General features: G+C 49.8%; 1 protein-coding gene across 3 annotated transcripts in view; it reads left to right on the top strand.

The window, feature by feature from the left end:
• The window catches only part of TXNRD2 (thioredoxin reductase 2), a 68061-nt gene that overhangs the window by 607 nt on the left and 44316 nt on the right, over positions 1-23138 (top strand). Inside the window, exons 2-3 of one of the 3 annotated variants that reach the window (XM_025400535.1) lie at positions 10585-10650; positions 22473-22529. In XM_025400535.1, the coding sequence (XP_025256320.1) occupies positions 10585-10650; positions 22473-22529 (123 nt within the window). Of the gene's footprint in view, positions 1-10581; positions 10651-22472; positions 22530-23138 lie in introns of all 3 variants that reach the window. The other 2 variants (XM_025400533.1, XM_025400536.1) reach the window with 2 other exon arrangements.

Below are 23138 nucleotides of genomic sequence, written 5' to 3'. Positions count from 1 at the left end.
TCACCAGCCGCCGGCCCCACTGGCCAGACTTCCCACGTTCTTCCCAGACCCCTAGTAGACTCTAGAGGTTAGAGGCTGCACAGAGCAAGGGGAGGATACACACTCATCCTCCTGGAGCCCCTGAGGAACAGTTGACCAAATCCGGACGATAATTATATCTGAGCACTTGAAGCAGACGCTGGGCGTCTGGTCACTCAGGAGGGTTCAAACCTCACCGTGTAGGACAGACTCCCCCAGAGCTCGCCAAAGCGCCACCATATCTGTTATGTGTGGCCAGTTTCATTCCATGCACGACAACATCGTCCCCCACCATGCAGGGGGCCCCTCGACCCTGCCCCCTGGATGCCTGTGACAGCGAGCAGCTCTCCCCACAGGCAGTGAGTGTAGAGGGGTGTAAGGACGGGGGTCAGGGCTCCTTCCCAGGGATGGTGGCTATGGGAGGCAGGGTGGCTGGCCCTCAGCCGGCGGTGGACTCGGGAGGGAGGGCTGACTGCATGTGTGGATGGGCAGAGCTGTTGCTATGGAGGTTTTGGGGATCTCCAGGACAGAAGGTGGCCTGACAGAGTTCTGGGGATCTCCAGGACAGAAGGTGGCCTGACAGAGTTCTGGGAGGCAGTCACCACCTCGTGGCCTTGCTGAGACCTGGAACCCTCGGCCAGGGCACTCTATCTTTCAAAGCTTCTTGGCTGCATGTGTCAGGTGGGCAAGCTCAGGAAGGTTAAATGCACCCGTGCTAGTGGAGTCCAATAAAGGGGGAATTGGCATCAAAAAGAGGAAAAAGGTTCAAAGGGGATTTATCATGGGGTTCAGAATCACGGATGTGAGGGACGGTAGTGGGAACAACAGACAGAAAAGTTTCCCCTTCCCACACTCACAGTCCAGACATGGCAATAGCCAATTTCTAAAGTTCTGGGCGTTCTGGGCTCAGAATGGGGAATATCATACAAGGCCTCAGGGGGGTAATGCCCTTATCTTCCCATCTTAAGGGAAAGAGCGAGCTGAACCTTCTATGCAAAATAGGATGATGATCCTGTTCCTCCCAGTAAGAAATAAAATAAGTAGCCACCAGGCATTCCCTTCTGCCAGAGGAGCAGTTGTTTTTTGTTTTTTTGTTTTTTTGTTTTTTTTTGAGACGGAGTCTCGCTCTGTCGCCCAGGCTGGAGTGCAGTGGCCGGATCTCAGCTCACTGCAAGCTCCGCCTCCCGGGTTCACGCCATTCTCCGGCCTCAGCCTCCCGAGTAGCTGGGACTACAGGCGCCCGCCACCTCGCCCGGCTAGTTTTTTGTATTTCTTAATAGAGACGGGGTTTCACCCTGTTAGCCAGGATGGTCTCGATCTCCTGACCTCGTGATCTGCCCGTCTCGGCCTCCCAAAGTGCTGGGATTACAGGCTTGAGCCACCGCGCCCGGCCAGTTGTTTTTTAAATAGCCCTTTGGTGCCCAGTCTATTACTAAACCATATGAGTCTTTTTTTTTTTTTTTGAGACAGAGTCTTGCTCTGTCGCCCAGGCTGGAGTGCAGTGGTGTGATCTCGGCTCACTGCAAGCTCTGCCTCCCAGATTCATGCCATTCTCCTGCCTCAGCCTCCCAAGTAGCTGGGACTACAGGCGCCCACCACCTCGCCCGGCCAATTTTTTGTATTTTTAGTAAAGATGGGCTTTCACCGTGTTAGCCAGGATGGTCTCTATCTCCTGACCTCGTGGTCCGCCTACCTCGGCCTCCCAAATCTCATGCCTGGGATTACAGGCATGAGCCACCGCGCCCGGCCGAGTCATTTTTTAATACTAGTGCATGTGAGTTAACACAAACTTCCCAAATTAAAGTTTTAGATGGGCCCTCAAAATTTTTAGGACATGGTTTTCCTACAGGTTTATATTGAAAGTATAGAGTATCTCCTGTTACTCCCCTTTTTATTTGTCTTAAAGGAGAAAGGGGGAGGCCGGAGACCAAATGTCCCCATTTCCCTGTAGCTAATCTCTCTGGAAGACAAGGAGCCCAGACTTTGGAGTTTCTGGATGGATACAACCAGGTGCATGTCCGAGGCACAGAGGAGGGTATTTATGACCCACAGTAACATTAAATGCAGTGCCTTCTTCTCCTGGTTGAGCAGGGCAATGGTCATCTGTAGCACCAGACATTCACACGCTATCATTAGTATCGATTTCCGCAGGAGCATCCATCCAGGTGAGAGGTTGAATAAGTGGAGGAAAAGGCACATAAGCCCAGTAAGAATGGTTTTGTGTAGCAGGTAAATCAGTTTGAGGGGAAACTGGTGAGACAGAAAGTATAAGGAAGATAGTTATTAAATAAAACCTATTGTAAGCGAGATCCAGTGCTGAAGGAGGAAAAGAAGAACAGAGGGATGTTATTTTCAGGCTAATAGAAATGGTGAGATTTTTAGGTTCATAAGGAGAAAAAGAGGGAATTAGGAGAAGTGGGATTAGTTAGAGGGGTCTCCGTTGCCATTAGGGAGGATTGAACCAGACCTGTTTTGATTTGGCATGCCAGTTTCTGAGGAGTCGGCACAGATCTCACCAGGTATGAGGGCGGTCTCTGATGCAGACGTCTCTTCCCTGTGGTTTTTATTGTCAGTATTCACACAAAGTTTAAGTCTCCTAGTGGGCACCCAGACAGGGGATTGATGATATCCTGGTGAAATGCAAGCATACCCTCTTCCCACGTTATAATTTTTCCAGGTTCCCAGGTATTGGTTTGGGAGTTTTTCCGTGACACTGGCTTGCCTTCATTTAGGGAGAATTATTTGCCTGTATAATGGCATTTAGCTGCAGTCAGAGTATTTTCTTTAGGAACATTTAGAAAGTTTAAAGTAAACAATGCTAAATGTAATTGGGAGTGGGGAGTGGTTAAATTATGCTTTTAAACCAGCCTTGTCTTCCTTTTTTTTTTTTTTTTTTTTTGAGACGGAGTCTTGCTCTGTCCCCCTGGCTGGAGTGCAGTGGCGTGATCTCGGCTCACTGCAAGCTCTGCCTCCCGGGTTCCTGCCATTCTCCTGCCTCAGCCTCCCAAGTAGCTGGGACTACAGGCACCTGCCACTGCGCCCGGCTAATTTTTTGTATTTTTAGTAGAGACGGGGTTTCACCATGGTCTCGATCTCCTGACCTTGTGATCCGCCCGCCTCGGCCTCCCAAAGTGCTGGGATTACAGGCGTGAGCCACCGCGCCCGGCCCAGCCTTGTCTTCTTTTACAGTAACTTGAAGAGGTTTAGTAATTTTTTCAGGTTTTGGACCGAGACCGAGTCCGGGAACAAACCCCATGTTTTCCATTATATGTTGACTGGGAGCACTATAAGAGTTATGTGGAATATTAATTTCAGCCCCCCACTGTGCCAGCAAATCTCTTCCCCAAAGATTAATGGGGATTGGTGTGATATAAGGCGAATTGTTCCCTTTTGACCATCAGGGCCAGTGCAAGGCAAGATAAACATACTCTAGTGAACTTCATCAGCTTTTCCAGCACCTACTAATCTCATGTTAGCGGGATGTTTAGGCCAGGAGGAAGGCTGTAAATTAGAGGAAACAATAGAAACCGCAGCCCTGGTATCTACTAGGCCCTCAAACTTTTTCCCTTGAATGTGTATGGTGTAGGTGGGCCGTTGTTTAGCAATTACATTAATGCAATAAGTGGCTTTTTCACCACCGGAGCGCATCCCAGGACCCCATGTCTTATCTCCTTTCTTTAAAACAATATTAGGTAGTAAAAGTAATTGAGCAGTGGACTCACCAGCCAGAATGGAAACAGGAACTTTGGCAGACACGATGAGTTTAATCTCATCAGAGGAATCAGAATTAATGAGACAGGTATGAACTATGATACCTTTAGCAGAGGTGGATGCCCTGCCTAACACCAGGCCCAATGAACCTTGAGGTAAAGGGCCAGTGACCCCCATGGGGACAATTAAAGGCAAAAAATTAGGTGGTAAATTTAGAGGAATGGTACTACAGAGATCGGCCTCCCCGCCCCCTACTGTGGAGGTACACAAACATTGTACTGAGACAGAAGAAGAGACTGAGACCCATCTGGGTTGGCTGTAGGTAAATTTGTTTGTGCTGGGGGCTGTGTTGGGACTGCTTGAAGGGGAAATGCAATGTTGGTCTGAGTCTGAGGTGTCCCATTTGATATTGGAGCCTGGGACTTGCCCCGCTTCCCGTTTCCCTGGTTCTGTGGCAAGGGATTTTCATCTATATCAGACTTAGAGTGGCAAGTACTTGCCCAATGTTTACCTTTATGACAACGCAGGCAAATGGTAGCAGGAGCATTTGATCGTGTTTGTTGAGCCGACTTGGCTGCTTTTAAGTTTTTCACAGTGCAATTTTTTTTTTAGTGTGACCAAGTTGACCACAATTATAGCAGGCTCCAAGAAAATAATCAGTCGAGCCAGTTTGATTGCCATCCTTCATGGCCTGTGCCCACAATAGCTTCGTGTGTGTCTGATCCAATGCCTTCACTAGCCTTAATATATGCAGGCAATACCTCGTGATCAGGTAAATTTTGTCATTGGCCGAAACACGTGGCCATTCTACACTCATGGTTCACATTTTCAAAAGCTAACATATGAAGGAGAATACCTTGAGCGTGCTCATCAGAGACAGATTTTTCAACAGCATCTTGTAATTTAGCCAAATAATCAGGATATAATTCATTGTGACCCTGTTTAACTGTAGTAAAAGAAACAGGAGCTTGGCCTGGGGCACGTAATTTATCCCAAGCTCTCATACACAGCTTTGTTACTTGTTCCGTGGTGAGAGCATCAAAGCCTAATTGAGTGGTAGTATCAGAGTGTTATCAGAGCCTGTGAGCTGAGCCTGAGTAATTGGAATGCCATCAGCCCAATTTAGCTGAGCCTGCAGGCAGTCCTCCTCTGACCACCAGCTACGGAACTGTAAATGCTGAGATGGAGTTAGAACAGCTTTTGCCAAAAGGTCCCAGTCTAAAGGAAGCAAAATGACCTCAGTACAAAGAGTCTGTAATACCATTTTAACATATGGAGAAGTAGGAGCTTACTGAGTGCAAGCATCCTTGAGTTCTTTTAAAAAGGTAAGGCCGGGCGCGGTGGCTCAAGCCTGTAATCCCAGCACTTTGGGAGGCCGAGACGGGCGGATCACAAGGTCAGGAGATCGAGACCATCCTGGCTAACCCGGTGAAACCCCGTCTCTACTAAAAATACAAAAAACTAGCCGGGCGAGGTGGCGGGCGCCTGTAGTCCCAGCTACTCTGGAGGCTGAGGCAGGAGAATGGCGTGAACCCGGGAGGCAGAGCTTGCAGTGAGCTGAGATCCGGCCACTGCACTCCAGCCTGGGCGACACAGCGAGACTCCGTCTCAAAAAAAAAAATAATAATAATAAAATAAAATAAAATAAAATAAAAAGGTAAGATTGAGCAGCACATATTGATGCACTTGTACCCCTTGAGCATTAGGAGGTTCCAGCGCGACTGGATAAGCCCACGCCTCTCGTCTACTTGTTTGTTTATTTTGGCGTAATAAGCGTTGCATGGAAGTTTCAAGAGCAGGCACATGAGACGGAGTTGGCATAGAAGTGACAGGAAAAGTATGTGTAAATAAGGGAAACTGAGGTTGAGGAGGTTGGACTGGTATGAGAGTGTGAGAAAAGGGCACCGGGGGAGCAGAAGAGGCAGCAGCATACTGGTGATTACTGGCCCAGTCCTGTGCAACCAGAGTGGCAGGGGTGTCCATGCGTGAAGAAGGGTACAGAGAAGCAGGTTGAGTGGATGGCAAAGTGACTGGTTGAGGGACCGAAATGACAGGAGGGTGAGGGGCTGTGGTGGATGGGGGAGGGCCTGCAGAATTACAGGTAAATTATAGTTTGGATGGCTCTGGAAGCAAAGACTGCAAAGGTTTGGAGAGGGAAGAGTTAGCATGGATATGGTCCTGGGCTGTTCAAGTCAGGGCCACGGGAGCTACAAGTATCGGCTCTTCATGAAAAGAAATAAGATCATCAGGGGGTGATGTTAAACCAAAGTCACCGGACTTAGATATTGAATCCTCAGTATTGTCAGGTGGGGGAGGAGTAGGCGAAGGGAGAGGCTGAGCAGATAACGAAAGCCGAGCAAGAGAGGAAAGCTGAGGAAGAAGTAGAGGGTCACCAGATTCAGAAAATTGTGGTAACTACAGGGGGTCATGGGATTGGTATGTCATTACAACGGCACGTACGAAGGCCCAATCACCTCAAATAATGACGGGAACATAATTTTCTGTCAGGATCAGTTCCCAGAATTTTGCACCAACACGATCCCATAGTTCCACATCTCATGTTCCCTTTTCAGGAAACTAAGGACAGTGTTCTTCCACCGCCCTGAATAGGGTGACCATATTTTCCATGGGAACCTGAACTCCCCCCTGTTTTAACAGGAGTTTAATATAGCAGAGATAAGCATAATGTTTAGGCTCCATGTGACCCATAGTTACCCCAGACAATACACAGACGACTCACCAATCGTCAGGGAGGCGAACAAGTGTTTCCGTGGACCGGACCGATGAACGTTTCTCCGCACCTACCAAAGGGAATCAGGTTCCCACATGCACTTAGGAAAAAGAAAACCACGTTGGGCTCCAGATAGGGGAACCCACCCCCAATATTTCAACGTAGATTCTTTCTATTTTCCGTAAGTGTCAGCCGGTAGAGAAATAAAGAGAAAGAGTACAAAGAGATGAATTTTACAGCTGGACTGCCGGGGATGACATCACATATCGGTAGGACTGTGATGCCCACCTGAGCTACAAAACCATCAAGTTTTTATTAAGGATTTTAAAAGGGGAAGGGGTGTACGAACAGGGAGTAGTCACAAAGATCACATGCTTCAAAGGGCAAAAGGCAGAACAAAGATCACATGCCTCTGAGGAAACAGGACAAGGGCAAAATCAGAACTGTTGATAAGGGTCTATGTTCAGCTGTGCACATATTGTCTTGATAAACATCTTAAACAACAGAAAACATGGTTCAAGAGTAGAGAACTGGTCTGACCACAAATTGAGCAGGGCAGAGTTTTTTCCCCACCCTAATAATCCTTAGGGTACTACAGGAGACCAGGGCATATTTCAGTCCTTATCTCAACCACGTAAGACAGACACTCCCAGAGTGGCCATTTATGGACCTCCCCCCAGGAATGCATTCCTTTCCCAGGGTCTTAATATTCCTTGCTTGGAAAAGAATTTAGCAATATCTCTCCTACTTGCACATCCATTTATAGGCTCTCTGCAAGAAGAAAAATATGGCTCTTTTTGCCTGACCCTGCAGGCAGTCAGACCTTGTGGTTGTCTTCCCTTGTTCCCTAAAACTTGCTGTTATTCTGTTCTTTTTCAAGGTGCACTGATCTCATATTGTTCAAACACACACGTTTTACAATCAATTTCTGCCGTTAACAATTATCACAGTTGTCCTGAGGTGACGTACATTCTCAGCTTACAAAGACAACTGGATTAAGAGATTAAAGTAAAGGCAGGCATAAGAAATTATAAAAGTGTTATTTGGGAATTGATAAATGTCCACATTAAAATGAAATCTTCACAATTTATGTTCCTCTGCCATGGCTCCAGCTGGTCCCTCCATTTGGGGTCCCTGACTTCCTGCAACACAGGTGTGAGCCACTGTGCCCGGCCCAGGGGTGTGTTTTTTTTCTTTTTCTTTTTTTTCCTGAGACAGTCTCACTCTGTTACCCGGGCTGGAGTGCAGTGGTGCTATCATAGCTCACTACAGCCTTGAACTCCTGGGCTCAACTCACCCTCCAGCCTCAGCTTCCCCAGTAGCTAGGACTGCAGGCCCTGCAGTTTCTCCTTTTAGAGCAGGAAGACTGGCCCTGTCCCAGGCTTGGAGGGGTGGGTGATGCAGCCCCTGAACAGGAGCCAGAATGACAGTACCTGCTGCCAGGAAAGAGCTCAAGATAGCGCAGCCATACAGGAGGGCTCCTGAGGTGGCCAGCCCACCTGTGGGTGCACATTTTGGAGGACCCTTCCGCTTGCCTTCACTGGTGCAGTGCTGCATTCTCTTGGGCCTTGCTGTGAGCTCTGGGTGCTTGCTCTTTGCTGGCCTGTACCAGGCAGTGGGTTCAAAGTGGAGCAGAAAATTAATAGACAATGTGTCAGAAGGCAGAGGCAAGGGAGACACTTGCTGGGGCCAAGCCCTGCAGGTGGAGAGGGTATGCCTGGCTAAAGTGGGTGAAAGGCAAGGTTATGAGGCTCCCCAGGACACTGGAGTGCACAGGTGGTGTGTCCCCAGGTAACATCTGCCACCCAGCCCTTCCTCCCACAGAGCAGCATCTGTCCTACCCACCTTTGAGGTACTTTGGGGTCCTTCCTCCCCAGCAGGCTACCCAAGCCCTTCCAGGTGCTTAAGGGCAGATCTCCTATGCTTGCAAATGACTCCCCTGTGCCAGTGTTTATCAGCCCGAGTGGGCTCCTGGGTGTGCACAGGGGGAGAGCAAGCCGCCCGAGATAAGCACATCCATACAGACAGCTGCTCACCCTGCCCAATAGCAGACAGGGGACACAGTGCGAGGCTGCAGGGCAGGGTGACATAACGAGGACCCTGCTATGGCAACAAGAAGGACAGGCACCTGCCATGGAAGGTAGGGCCATTGTGGGCAAAGCCTCTGGCTACCAGGCAGCAGGAGGAGAGAGACTCTCCTCCATCAGCAGGTTCATGCTCTCCGGGGGACCTCATGGCAGCTTCTACCTGACCAGCAGTTCTTGGTTCTCTAGACTTATATTAAAGCTATCAGAATAATTTACAACAGTTTAGGCCTTTCCAAGCCTTTGAGTTGAGTTAGGAATTGAGTGTGCTTTGGACTGGCTGCTGGAACCGAGTTGTGACTCTGTCAGTTCCCACAGGTGTGCACACATCTCACATGCACTCAGATGCTGGCTGCCAAGTGAGACGGTGGATGGGTTTGGCTGTGGGGCAGGCTGGCTGCAGGCCGTGGCCTGAGTGCCTAGATGCAGCTTCCCAAGCTTCCTCAGCTGTGAGCCAGGTCTCCTGTAGGCTCCAGCTCTTGTTTCATTTAGGATTGCATGTTCTAGACCCCAGTCTGTGGGGCATCTGCAGAGCCAGGGTGCAGAGAGACATGGCACTCCAGGTATATTCTCTGCAGCCTTGCCTGCCTAGGAAGGTGGAGGTGGCTGCAAAGATAGGTGCAGCCTTCTCACGGCAGACGCTAGGCTCTGATGCAGGTGGTGGGCAGGTTGCCCAGCCTTGGATGACAGACCCCACTCTGATCATGGAAACTCTTGGCCTTGTCTGAAGCAGCGACCAGCTCCAGGTGCTCTGGGAGGGTGGTGCTTCTTATCTGGGCAGGCTCGTATCTGCAGAGGGGGTGAGGGCACTACTTGTTTTATACCCCAGAGTCTTGTCATCAGTCCCCACCCTGCCCTCACCCCGCAGACTGATGACTTTCTGTTATTTCTTCCTTCCTTCAGCAGGGAGCGGGCTGGTGCCTGGTGCTGGGTGTACCGGACCTCAGGTCCAGTTCAGTGTACTTCCCCTCTGCACTTCCTCCCTCCGCTCCCTTCTTCTCCATCCCTCCCTTTTTTGGCTGCCCCTTGCCTGCCTTCCTCGCCAGTAGCTTGCACACAGATGACACCTTTTGCAGGCTAAAAAGGCTGAAAGTGGCACTATGTGCAGTCAGCCACCACGGAGGACCGAGGTGAGGTGACACCACAGCCAGCCCAAGAGGAATTCCAGGGATGAAACCTGAGCCCAGGCAGCTCTCCCTGTGCCCGGGGTGGCTTCCCTCCTAGGTGACTGCAGCCGGGCACACCGAGACCCTGGCTGTGTGCACTGGCCAGCTGTGAGGGACAGGGGCTGCTTGTGCTTTTATTCTTGCTCACTTGTGATGGAGGGCAGCCTTCACAACTGAAAGGCACGTGGACTTGAGGAGAATGTTTTAGTCCACCTTGGTGGCTCATGCTTGTGATCCTAGCACCTTGGGAGGCCAAGGTGGGAGGATTGCTTGAGGCCAGGTGTTTGAGACCAGCCTGGGCAACATAGCCAGACCGCATCTCTACAAAACAAAAAAATTCAGCTGGACGTGGTGGTCAGTGCCTGTAGTCCTAGCTATTCTGGAGGCTGAGGCTAGAGGATCACTTGAGCCCAGGAGGTAGAGGCTGCAGTGAGCTGTGATTGTGCCACTGTGCCCCTGTCGTGGGGGCCCTTCTGGGTCTGTGTCCTAGCCCTGTGCTGACCGTGTTCCTTCTTGCTTTTCATCCCTCCCCCAAGCCAGAGTGAGATCCTGTCTCAAAAATAAATAGAATAAAAAAGAAAATATTTTAATTCTGACTCAGAACACTGGGTGAAGTTTGAGTTCAGAGTGGTTGGCATGGTGTGCATGTGATTTGCAAAGATGATCACACACACCCACGGCCAACCTCACCACCATATGGCTTGGTCTCTGGATTTGCACAGACTATGTGTATCGAGTCACTCTTTCTGCTATGATGTGTGGTGCCTTGTCACCCCTGACCGTCACAGAATGGAGTCTCCAATCCTGATGAAATAGATCCTATACCACGTTTAACCAGACATTCCTTCCCACCTCTCATCCCTTCTCTCAGCAGGTCAGCGGGACTATGATCTCCTGGTGATTGGCGGGGGATCTGGCGGCCTGGCTTGTGCCAAGGAGGGTATGTATTCTGTATCCTTTGTGGCAAGGCCTCAAAGCTTTTAGGGCCCCTAGAGAGGGTGGTGCTGTCCAGAAAGCGTCCATGAGCAAAATGCCCCACCTCCCTGCTGGGGTCACCCCAGTGGCCTCTGTGTTGTGGCCTGTTCCCTGCCACGCTCCAGCTGTCTGCTGCACCCAGCGGCCACTGCGGCACTTCATGGCTGAACCTTCCTCAGCTCCAGCCCTCCAGCTCTTCCGCTTTACTCACAGTGAGAGCCCCAGTCCGACTAGTCTCAGCTTCCACCACTCACACCCTCTGTGGGCTCCCCACTTTTCTTCACATGCTTCTGCACAGTCCTCTGCTTCGCCTTACTGTGGCTGTCCCCCTGCCTGCCTGCTCTCTGCACCTGCCCAGCTAGCTGCGAGGCTGGAGCTGTACCCTCCTTTCCTGTCCCTGTCCTTGTTCTTAGTGCTGGCACCTTCCCCCAGGGCCCATGGTCAGTTCTGCTGGCTGAGTCTTGTACTTGGCCTGGCACCCAGTGAGTAAAGATGTTGGGCAAATGGGCTGGACCCAGAGGTGTCCCGAGATGACACCTTGCAGTTCTCTGCTAACCTGCATGATGCATGGGCCACCAGCACTTTGCCAGACTCTGTGCCCTGCTGTAGGAGTTCTTGGTCTGCTCTGGCCATGTGTAAACAATGATAAGGGGGCAGGTGTGGTGAATGGGGAGGGGAGGGGTGAAAGGGAGGTGGGGCTGAAATGAGAGGGAGTTCACCAGGCGCTTTGGCCCTGAAGCTGTGCTTCTCTGATGTCCAGTATTGGGCTTTAGAAGCATACATGGTGTAAAAGAAATCCACTACTCTTGCTCCCGGGGGGCTGGGGAATGGGTAGGAACCTGGGAAGTCTCCTGGCCTATTGGGGATTAGCAGAGGCACGCAGGGTCTGTGCCACACTGTAGTGTCAGAACCACTCCCAGAAACGGATGGCACAGGCAGCCTCGAGGCCTAGTGCTGTTCCTTTTAGCAGACCAGGCACCTAGGCTGTGCGTTCACTCCCATGCTGTAGCTGCAGAGACCTGAGTCCCCTTTAATCCAGAATGTGGACAGCTCCTGGGTATGTCTTCGCCTTTTATGAGAGTGGCATTTCCCTGCAGAGGATGACGTGGTTTTGCAGTTTTGTTGAGATGAACTGTAGCTATTAAAATGGGCAGCCTGATCATTCTTGACATGTGCATGAGTCCGTGCAGCCAGTACCGCAGTCACGATTGCGAGTGTGTCCTCCACTCCCTGTTAGTCCGCCAGGGCTGCCATAATAAACAGACTGCCGCAACAGACTGGGTGGCTGAAACAGCACACACTTATTATCTCTCAGTTCTGGAGGCTGGAAGTGATCAAGGTGTGGGCAGGGCTGGTTTCTTCTGAGGCCTCTCCCTTGGGCTGTAGATGGCAGCCATTGTCCCTCTGTGCATGTCTATGTCCTAATCTCTACCTATGCCTGTCCTACTGGATCAAGTGGATGGCGTCTTTTTGTGTTGGGTTTTTATTGGAGACAGAGTCTTGTTCTGCCTCCCAGGCTGGAGTGCAGTGGCGTGATCGCAGCTCACTGCAACCTCAAACTCCTGGGTTCAAGCCATCCTCCTGCCTTACCCTCCCAAAATGCTATTACACATGTGGCCACTGTACCTGTATATGGCCTCATTTTAACTTAACTACTTTTTTTTGTTTGTTTGTTTTTGAGAGGGAGTCTTGCTTTGTCACTCAGGTTGGAGTGCAGTGGCGTGATCTTGGCTCACTGCAACCTGTGCCTCCTGGGTTCAAGCGATTCTCCTGCCACAGTTTCCCGAGTAGCTAGGATTACAGGCGCCTGCCACCACACCTGGCTAATTTTTGTCTTTTAGTAGAGACGGGGTTTCACCGTGTTTGTCAAGCTAATCTCGAACTCCTGACCTCAAGTGATCCACCTGCCTCGGCCTCCCAAAGTGCTGGGATTACAGGCGTGAGTCACCACGTCCAGCCAACCTAATTACCTTTTTAAAGACCCTGTCTCTAAATACAGTCACATTCTGAAGTGCTAGGGTTTAGGGCTTCCACACAGGGATTTTGAGGGGATACAGCTCAGCCCATAACACCCCAACATTTTCTGAAACCTTGGCAATCCCTTCTGGCTTCCCCGCCTCTGCATCCCAGGCAACCAGGCATGTGCTGTGGCTCTAGTTTACATTTTCTATAATTGGGTATAGACGGAATGCTGCTGTATGTCACCTTCCTCTTCTGGCTTCTGTCACTCAGGGTAGTGACCTTGAGACTCGTCTTCATTGGCGCAACTGTCGATGGCTTCTTGCTTTTCATTGCTGAGTAGTGTTCTGTTTATGGCTGTGCCGTCTCGTGTACGTGTTCCCCTGTAGCTTGACACTTGAATTGTTTCCACCTTTTGGCCATTGTAAACAGTACTGCTGTGAACATCTGTGTTTGTGTTTGTGTGGATATATGTTTTAAATTATTTTGGGTAAGTGCCTAAAATTGGACCAGCTGGGTCATGTGTTATATCTCTTATTTAGGTGTTTTTTCATTTCTTTTAGTAGCATTTTTTAGTTGCTTTTTCAAGTTTTTTTTATTTAAAAAAAGAGAGATGGGAGTCTCTCTGTGTTGCCCAGGCCAGTCTCAAAATCCTGGGCTCAAATGATCCTCTCACTTCGGCTTCCCAAAATGTTGGGATTACAGGCATGAGCCACTGTGCCTGGCCTGTAGTTTTCAATGTATACGTCTTTCACATATTTTATCAGACACATCCCTCAGTGTTTCATATTTTTAGAATAGTTTTATTGGGATATACCTCACATTACGTATGCAGTTGTCCCTCGGTACCTGAAGACGACTGGTTTCAGGGCCCCTCGCTGTTACCAAAATCCATGGACACCGAAATTCGTGCATACTGCAGTCAGGCAGTTGGCCCTGCAGAACCCACAGATACAAAGTCAGCCCTCTGTATATATAGTTTTGCATCCTATGAATACTGTTTTTTCCTTTTTCTTTCTTTTTCTTTTTTTTTTTTTCTTTTTGAGATATCACTGTGTCGCCCAGGCTGGAGTGCAGTGGCGCAATCTTGGCTCACTGCAACCTCCACCTCCTGGGTTCAAGCAATTTTCCCACCTCAGCTTCCCAAGTGGCTGGAACCACAGGCACCACCATACCTAGCTACTTTTTGTATTTTTTTGGTGGAGATGGGGTTTGCTATGGTGCCCAGGCTGGTCTTGAATTCCTGAGCTCAAGTGATCCATCTGCCTCAGCCTTCCAAAGTGCTGGATTACAGTCATGAGCCACCACGCCCAGCTGAATACTGTGTTTTCAACCCAAGTTTGGTTACAGATTTGGAACTTGCTGATATGGAGAGACAATATATATATTTTTTTGAGATGGAGTTTTGCTCTTGTCACCCAGGCTGGAATGCAATGGCACAATCTTAGCTCACTGCAATCTCTGCCTCCCAGATTCAAGCAATTCTCTTGCCTCAGCCCCCCGAGTAGCTGGGATTACAGGTGCCTGCCACCACACCCAGCTAATTTTTATATTTTTAGTAGAGATGGGGTTTCACCATGTTGGCCAGGCTGGTCTCGAACTCCTGACCTCAGGTGATCCGCCCACCTTGGCCTTCCAAAGTGCTGGGATTACAGGTGGGAGCCACTGGGCCCAGTCAAGGATTATATTTATTGAAAAAAATTCATGTATGAATGGACCTGCACAGTTCAAACTTGTGTTATTCAAGAACATTTTAGTTTCTCCCCAAAATACCCTATACCCATTAGCAGTCACTCTCTTCCCCCCTCTCCCTGCCCGGCAACCACTAATCTACTTCCTATATCCATGGATGGGTCTGTTCTGGACATTTCAGCTGTGTGTGTGTGTGTGTGTGTGTGTGTGTGTTTGAAACAGGGTCTTACTGTGTTGCCCAGGCTGGAGTGCAGTGGCGCCATCTTGGCTCACTGCAACCTCTACCTCTCGGGCTCAAGCAATTCTCCCACATCAGCCTCCCGAGTAGCTGGGATTACAGGTGTGCACCACCACCTGTATTTTTAGTAGAGACGGGGTTTCACCATACTGGCCAGGCTGGTCTTGAACTCTTGACCTCAAGTGATCCGCCCACCTTGGCCTCCCAAAGTGTTGGGATTAACAGGCGTGGGCGACCGTTGTTTTGTTTTTTGAGATGGAATCTCGATCTGTCACCCTAGCTGCAGTGCAGTGGCATGATCTCGACTCACTGCAACCTCTGCCTCCCAGGCTCAAGTGATTCTCCTGCCTCAGCCTCCCAAGTAGCTGGGACCTCAGGCACACACCACTACATCCGACTAATTTTTGTACTTTTAGTAGAGATGGGGTTTCACCATGTTAGCCAGGCTGGTCTTGAACTCCTGACCTCAGGTGATGCTCCTACCTTGGCCTCCCAGAGTCATGGTATTACAGGCATGAGCCACCGTGCCTGGCCTCTTTTCACTTTCTTGATGGTATCCTTCGTGCCACAAAAGTTTTAAATTTTGATGAAGTCCAATTTATCTGTTTTTTTTTTTTTTTTTTTTTGAGACGGAGTCTTGCTCTGTCACCCAGTCTGGAGTGCTGTGGCCGGGTCTCAGCTCACTGCAAGCTCCGCCTCCCGGGTTCCCGCCATTCTCCTGCCTCAGCCTCCCGAGTAGCTGGGACTACAGGCGCCCGCCACCTCGCCCGGCTAGTTTTTTTGTATGTGTTTAGTAGAGACAGGGTTTCACCGTGTTAGCCAGGATGGTCTCGATCTCCTGACCTCGTGATCCGCCCGTCTCGGCCTCCCAAAGTGCTGGGATTACAGGCTTGAGCCACCGCGCCCGGCTATCTGTTTTTTTTTCCTTTGTTGCTTATGATTTTGGTATCATGGCTAAGAAATCCAAGGTCACAAAGATTTACACCTGTGGTTTCTTCTAAGCGTTTTATAGTTCAAGCTCTTACAGTTAGGTCTTTGATTTATTTTGAGTTGCTTTAGGGATTATGGCATGTACCTTAACTTGTCAATCTACTCTTAAAAAAGCATACATCTATTCCACCCCTCCTAACCTTCATTCTATGTTATTATATCATGCATTTTACTGTTATATGTTATAAATCCACAATACATCATTATTATTTTTGTTTAAAATATACATGTGAGAAAATCTCACATACTCACCCATGTATTTCTGTGCTCTTCATTCCTTTGTGAGGACCCACATTTCCATCTGGTATTTTTCTTCTACCTTAAGGGCATCCTTTAGCATTTCTTGTAATGTGGCTCTGGGGGTAATGAATTCTTTCAGCTTTTGTATGTCTGAAAACATCTTTATTTTGCCTTCTTTTTTGTTGTTGTTGTTGTTTTGTTTTTGTTTTTCTTTTTCTTTTTTTTGAGATGGAGTCTTGCTCTGTTGCCCAGGCTGGAGGGCAGTGGAGCGATCTCGGCTCACTGCAAGCTCCGCCTCCTGGGTTCACGCCATTCTCCTGCCTCAGCCTCCTGAGTAGCTGGGACTACAGGTGCCTGCCACCACACCCAGCTGATTTTTTGTGATTTTAGTAGAGACGGGGTTTCACCGTGTTAGCCAGGATGGTCTTGATCTCCTGACCTCATGACCCGCCCGCCTTGGCCTCCCAAAGTGCTGGGATTACAGGTGTGAGCCACCGTGCCCAGACCTCCTTTTTTTTTCAGTACTTTAAAAATTTTGCCCCTCTGATTTCTGGTTTGCATTGTTTCCAGTGAGAAATCTGCTACTGTTTTTATCTTAGTTTCTCTGTGGTGCGTCTTGGTTGCTTTTAGGATTTTCTCTTTTCACTGGTCTTGAGCAATGGTTTTTACTTATGGTGTGCCTTGATGTTATTCTGTTATTTTTATTTTTTTTGCTGGAGTTTGTTGAACTTCTTGGTTCTATGAATTTTTAGTTTTCATGAAGTTGTGAAATTTTTTGACCATTATTTTATCAAATAATTGTTCTGTCCCTCCCTCTTCCCCTCACATGTGGGGACTTTTAATTCCATGTATATTAGGCTGCATGAAGCTTCCCCACAACCTACTGATGCTCTTTTCATTAGAACCAATTTTCGCTCTGCATTTCATTTTGGACAGTTTCTATTCCTATGTTTTCAAACCCATCAATAAAAGATTCTGCAACATCTGACCTGCCGTTAATCCCGTCCAGTGTATTTTTCATCTCCTGTGTTGTAGTTTTCATCTCTACAATCCAGCTTGAGCCTTTGGTTATATCTTCCGTGTTGCGCCTGCACTGTTTGAACATGCAGAATGGCTAGTGGGGCAGTGAGCTGAGGAGAAGGGTCGGAGGGGAAGCTCGGCCTTTGGGTCTACGGGTATGATGGAGACCGTGCAGCTGAAAGTAAACCGTCACTCCTTCTGCTTCAGTGTGAAAGGCCAGGTGAAGATGCTGCGGCTGATGAGGCCGGGCCTTGGGGTGCGAGGGGTAGTGGAAGCTGCTTGTAGGCAGGAGACGTGGCTATGTGGCTATAAAGGGTGAAGATGAATGCCCTGTTTGCTTTTCAACCTCACTTGGATCAAGGTTGAAAGGCCAGGTGTGGCCCTCTTGGTGGAAGAAGGAGAGAGATAAGGCAGTATCCTCCCCTTCGGAGGGTCTGGGGATACACTCATCCATGAAAACCACTGAGGGCCGGGCGTGGTGTGTGCCTGTGGTCCTAGCACTTTGGGAGGCTGAGCTGGGAGGATCGCTTGAGCCCAAGAGGTCAAGGTGTCAGCAAGCTGCGATCGCACCGCTGCACACCAGTGCCTGGGCGACAAAGTGAGACCCTGTCTCTTTAAAAGAAAAAAAAAAAAGGCTTTTTTTAAATTAAAAAAAAAAAATCAAATCTACCCGAATGGCCTACACTTGGATCCACAAACCAGGTACCCAAGTTACTAGGCAAGGCAGCTGCAGTTGCACCACTCAGAAGTCCACAAGATTTGGAAAAAAAAAAAAAAAAAGCCTCAGGGATTTCAGTGAATGCTGTGTTAACTTTTTTTTTTGAGACATAGTTTCACTCTTATTGCCCAGGCTAGTGTGCAGTGGTGCCATCTCGGCTCACTGCAACTTCTGCCTCCGGGGTTCAAGCAATTCTCCTGCCTCAGCCTCCCGAGTAGCTGGGATTACAGGCACCCACCACCACACCCAGCTAATTTTGTATTTTTAGTAGAGATGACTTTCATTCACTGTGTTGGTCAGGCTGGTCTCAAACTCCTTACCTCAGGTGATCTCTCCGCCTCAGCTTCCCAAAGTGCTGGGGTTACAGGCATGAGTTACCGCGCCTGGCCTGCTGTTAACTTCTGTAGGTCAGATGTTTGATTGCGACCGAGTTCAAGGCTGACACAGCCCGGAGCCAGGGCAGGTCCAGAGCTGCCCGTTTCTAGGGCCTCAGACTTCCTACTGGGAGCATCGAAATTGCTTCTGAACTTTGGAGAAGGTGGGTCATTTGGAGAGAAGTCACCTAAACTATCCTAGTTGAAGGAATCTATCCTTGAAACTCATCATTGAAGGAATTCAAAAAGAGAAAACTTAAGGGGAAAGAAAAAATATAAATTGTTTTAAATTTTGAAGAGTGGGCATGTGGCGGGTGGGGGGAGATAGTTAAGAGTTACAGGAAAACATTTCCAATTAATATGAGGAGGAATTTTATGCTGGGAGAGTTCCCAAAATTCAGTGACTGCTTTGGAAGGCAGTACATTCCCAGACAAAGGTACCAGGCATAGGTGAACACTTGGTGAGGATGTTATAAAGGAGATGCAAACTTCAGGTAAGTAGGTAGAACAAATTGCATATAATATCCTTCCTGGCCAGGCATGGTGGCTCACACCTGTAATCCCAGCACTTTGGGAGGCCAAGGTGGGCGGATCACGAGGTCAGCAGTTTAAGACCAGCCTGACTAACATGGTGAAACCCCATCTCTACTAAAAATACAAAAAAATCGGCCAGGCATGGTGGTGCACACCTGTAATCCCAGCTACTCAGGAGGCTGAGGCAGGAGAATTGCTTGAACCCGGGAGGCGGAGGTTGCAGTGAGCCGAGATCGCACCATTGCACTTTAGTCTGGGAGACAGAGCGAGACTCCATCTCAAGAAAAAGAAAAAAAGATCCTTCCCACACCAAAAGTCTGTGACTGTGAGAAGTAGCTGCCGTATAGTGCAAGTTGGGTTGCATAAGAGGTTTACAGAACCACCCCGGAGTCAAAGGAGAGAGAACTTTTGGTAGGGAGTAAATAGGGAAAAAGGGACCCAGAGGTCTGGGATCTCGAACACTCAAGGAGGAACATTGTTCTGTGAGAAAGGTTTGTTTTTGACATGCTAATTTCTTCAACAGACCATTTGAATACTTAATGTGGTCCAGGCTCTGGGCCAGGACCTGGAACAGCAAAGACAAACCAGGACAAATCCCCTGACTCACAGAGTTCTGCAGTTTAGTTACCGAGACAGACACATGAACAGATAGTTTATCGTATGTGACAAGGTGGAGATGGGGCACAGAAGTGAGGCGTCCGACCAAAGAAATGAAAAGAAAAAAATATGGAATAGTTAGAATACCTGTTTCATTGATCTTTTCTGCTAATTCTGGCATCTGTGTCAGTTCCTAGTGAGTCTCCATTGACTGATTTTTTGCCCCCGCTTTATAGGTGTATTTTCCTGCTTCTTTGTGTGACTGATAATTTATGGTTGAATGCCAGACACTTGAATTTACCTTGTTGAATTCGGGGCATTTTTTGTATTTCTAGAAATATTATTATTGAGCTCTGCTGATGCCGTTATTAAGAGTCAGTTTGATCCTTTTGGGTCTTCTGCAAAAGATTTGTTAGGTGGGTATGGAGCAGGGCCCAGTCTAGGGCTAATGATTCTCAACTACCGAAGCATTACCTAGTGCCACAGGAATTACATGCTTTTCCCAGTCCAGCTTCTGGGAACAGGCACTGTCCCCTCCAGTGCTTCCAGGTGGTTCTGTCTGGTTTCAGGTAGTTTCCCAAGACACATGCGTCGATCAGATCTCCCAGATTCTCTAAGCAGCCCCCTCCTCACTGTCGCCTGTGCATGACCTCTGGCTGCCTCAGTCTCCCCCAGCTCTCAACCCTCTCCTGCGCTGGACTCTCCTGGGTCTCCCCTGGCCTGCAGTGCTGGGTCCTGGAGACTCCCCAGAGCTCACCATGTTTGTTTCCTCTCCCTCAGGTCCTTTGTTGCCTGACATCAAGTACCTGAAAGCCCGCCGTTTCATGCGTTTTACCTGGGTTTTGGGTGGCTTCAAGGGGAGGGTAAATCTGGGCCCTGCTCCATCATGGTCAGATGTGGGAGTTGCACACTGGCTTTTTTTTTTTTCTGGGATGGAGTCTTGCTCTGTCACCCAGGCTGGAGAGCAGTGGCACAATCTTGGCTCACTGCAGCCTCCACCTCCCAAGCTCAAGCCATCCTCCCACCTTAGCCTCCTGAGCAGCTGGGACCACAGGTGCATGTCACCACGCCCGGCTAATTTGTGTATTTTTTGTAGAGACAGGGTTTTGCTGTATTGCCCAGACTGGTCTCAGACTCCTGGGCTCAAGCAGTCTGCCTGCCGTGGCCTCCCAAAGTGTTGAGATTACAGGCGTGAGCCACTGCGCCTTGTGGACATTACCTTTTTTTTTTTTTTTTGATACAGAGTCTCACTGTGTCACCCAGTCTGGAGTACAGTGGCACAATCTCAGCTCACTGCAACCTCCGCTTCCTGGGTTCAAGCAATTTTCCTGCCTCAGCCTCTTGAGTAAGTGGGACTGCAGGAGCCTGCCACCATGCCCGGATAATTTTTGTATTTTTAGTAGAGGCGGGGCTTCACCATGTTGGCCAGGCTGATCTTGAGCTCCTGACCTCAGGTGATCCGCCTCACTCGGCCTCCCAAAGGGTTGGGATTACAGGCATGAGCCACTGTGCCCAGGTGACATTAGCTTTTTGAAGCATCCCCTTGGCCCGAGCTTTTAAATTGAGCATGGAATCCCATTATTCATTCAGTGAGCAAAATGGATTTTTTTTTTTTTTTTTTTTTGAGATGGAGTCTCCCTCTGTCGCCCAGGCTGGAGTGCAGTGGTACGATCTCAGCTCACTGCAAGCTCCGCCTCCCAGGTTCACGCCATTCTCCTACTTCAGCCTCCCGAGTAGCTGGGACTACAGGCGCCTGCCATCATGCCCGACTAATTTTGTTTTTGTGTTTTTTAGTAGAGACAGGGTTTTACCGTGTTAGCCAGGATGGTCTCGATCTCCTGACCTCGTGATCTGCCCGCCTTGGCCTCCCAAAGTGCTGGGATTACAGGCGTGAGCCACTGCACCCAGCCAAGCAAAATGGATTTTTTTTTTTTTTTTTTTTGAGACGAAGTCTCACTCTGTCGCCCAGGCTGGAGTGCAGTGGCCAGATCTCAGCTCACTGCAAGCTCCGCCTCCTATGTTCCCGCCATTCTCCTGCCTCAGCCTCCCGAGTAGCTGGGACTACAGGCGCCCGCCGCCTCGCCCGGCTAGTTTTTTGTATTTTTTAGTAGAGACAGGGTTTCACCGGGTTAGCCAGGATGGTCTCGATCTCCTGACCTCGTGATCCGCCCGTCTCGGCCTCCCAAAGTGCTGGGATTACAGGCTTGAGCCACCGCGCACGGCCGCAAAATGGATTTTTAAAATGAACTCTTAACAAAACTTTGTTCTAATCTTGCTTTCTAATAGCCATGAATCAAACACATCCCGTGGCATTGTAGGGTTCATGAGATTTATGTGTGCCCTGGGAGGCAGTCAAGTCCAAGGCCTGAAGTTTGCTGATGCAGTGCCCAAGCCCGGCCAAATGGAAGCTTGAAATTAGTCCTGGCTAATGTTTTCTTTTCTTTCTTTCTTTTTTGAGACAGAGTCTTGCTCTGTCACCCAGGCTAGAGTGCGGTGGCATGATCTTGGCTCACTGCAGCTGTTGCCTCCTGGGCTTGAACGATTCTCATGCCTCAGCCTCCTGGGTAGCTGGGACTACAGGCTTGCACCACCACACCCAGCCAATTTTTAAATTTTTATTTTTAGTGGAGACAGGTTTCACCATGTTGGACAGGCTGGTCTTGAACTCCTGACCTCAAGTGATACACCTGTCTCAGCCTCCCAAAGTGCCGGGATAACAGGTATGAGCCACCGTGCCGGGTCCTGGCTAATGGTTTCTGTGTTGGCCTCAGAACATGTGGCCCTGGGTGGCCCCGCCGATGGCTGGGACGGCAGCTGGGTGGCTCTGCCGCAGGAAGTGTGGTTTGGAGTCAGGACTCGGCTCCTGCTCTGGGGCTGGCCTACCCTGGGGCTGCTGCGTCACTTCTCCTGAGCTTTGGTGTCCTGGTCCTGACAGTGAGGCAGCAAATACCCACCTAGGGGGCTCTGGCTGGGCTGGGAAGGGGCAAGAGAGAGCCTCTGAGTCAGGAGCCATTCCCGGTGGGGTGGCTACCTGGGGGATGCCACCCAGGGATGCTTGGGTGGGCGCTGGGCTTATGGTGAACATGCAGGGGCAGGTGGGGCTGATGCCAGCACTGTGAGGCATGGATGGTACAAAGGCTGCAGGCCCTGAGAGGTCTGAGGGCTCCTGTGTGTGGGCAGCACAGCTGGGTGGGCAGTGGCAGCAAGAGGCTCAGTGCAGAGCCAGCAGGCAGCGCAGCTCAGCAGGCCAGAGTGCAGAGGCAGATCAGGGGTCCCTAGCATCGTGCAGCTTAGCCACCGTGTGGGCAGCCACAGGCCCAGGCCCTGCCCACGCTCTTCTGGACCTCACAGGCCCCAAGGAGTGCCTGTTCTTGAGTCCTGAGCCAGCTCCCCATGCTCACCTGCTGCTCTCCTTATCCTTCCAGCCGCTCAGCTGGGAAGGAAGGTGGCCGTGGTGGACTACGTGGAACCTTCTCCCCAAGGTAGGCATCACCCTATGGGAGCTGGGTATCCTGGGAAAGGCGGCGGGAGGTGGGCCCAGTTGCTGTACAGAGGGTAACTGACACCAAAGTCCTTCAGCCCTGCTGTCCACGGTCTCTGGACAGTGTCCTGTTTCACTCAGCATTACTTTAAAGTTCTTCATCATTATCAAGAATTACTCTGGCCAGGTGCAGTGGCTCATGCCTGTACTCACAGCACTTTGGGAAGCCAAGGCAGACCTTGATCACTTGAGCCCAGGAGTTTGAGGCTGCAGTGACCTCTGATTGCACCGCTGCACTCCAGCCTGGGCGACAGAGTGAGAACTTGTCTCTAATTTTGTTTTTTGAGACAGAGTCTCGCTCTATCACCCAGGCTGCAGTGCAGTGGCGCGATCTCGGCTCACTGCAAGCTCCGCCTCCCGGGTTCACGCCATTCTCCTGCCTCAGCCTCGCGGGTAGCTGGGACTACAGGCGCCCACCACCACGCCTGGCTAATTTTTTGTATTTTTAGTAGAGATGGGGTTTCACCATGTTAGCCAGGATGGCCTCAACCTCCTGACCTTGTGATCCACCCGCCTCGGCCTCCCAAAGTGCTGGGATTACAGACTTTTT

This window comes from Theropithecus gelada, chromosome 10, assembly GCF_003255815.1.
Source record: "Theropithecus gelada isolate Dixy chromosome 10, Tgel_1.0, whole genome shotgun sequence".
Lineage (NCBI taxonomy): Eukaryota > Metazoa > Chordata > Mammalia > Primates > Cercopithecidae > Theropithecus > Theropithecus gelada.
The sequence above is the reverse complement of the archived record's forward strand: the minus strand, read 5'-3'. Positions and strand labels throughout refer to the sequence as shown.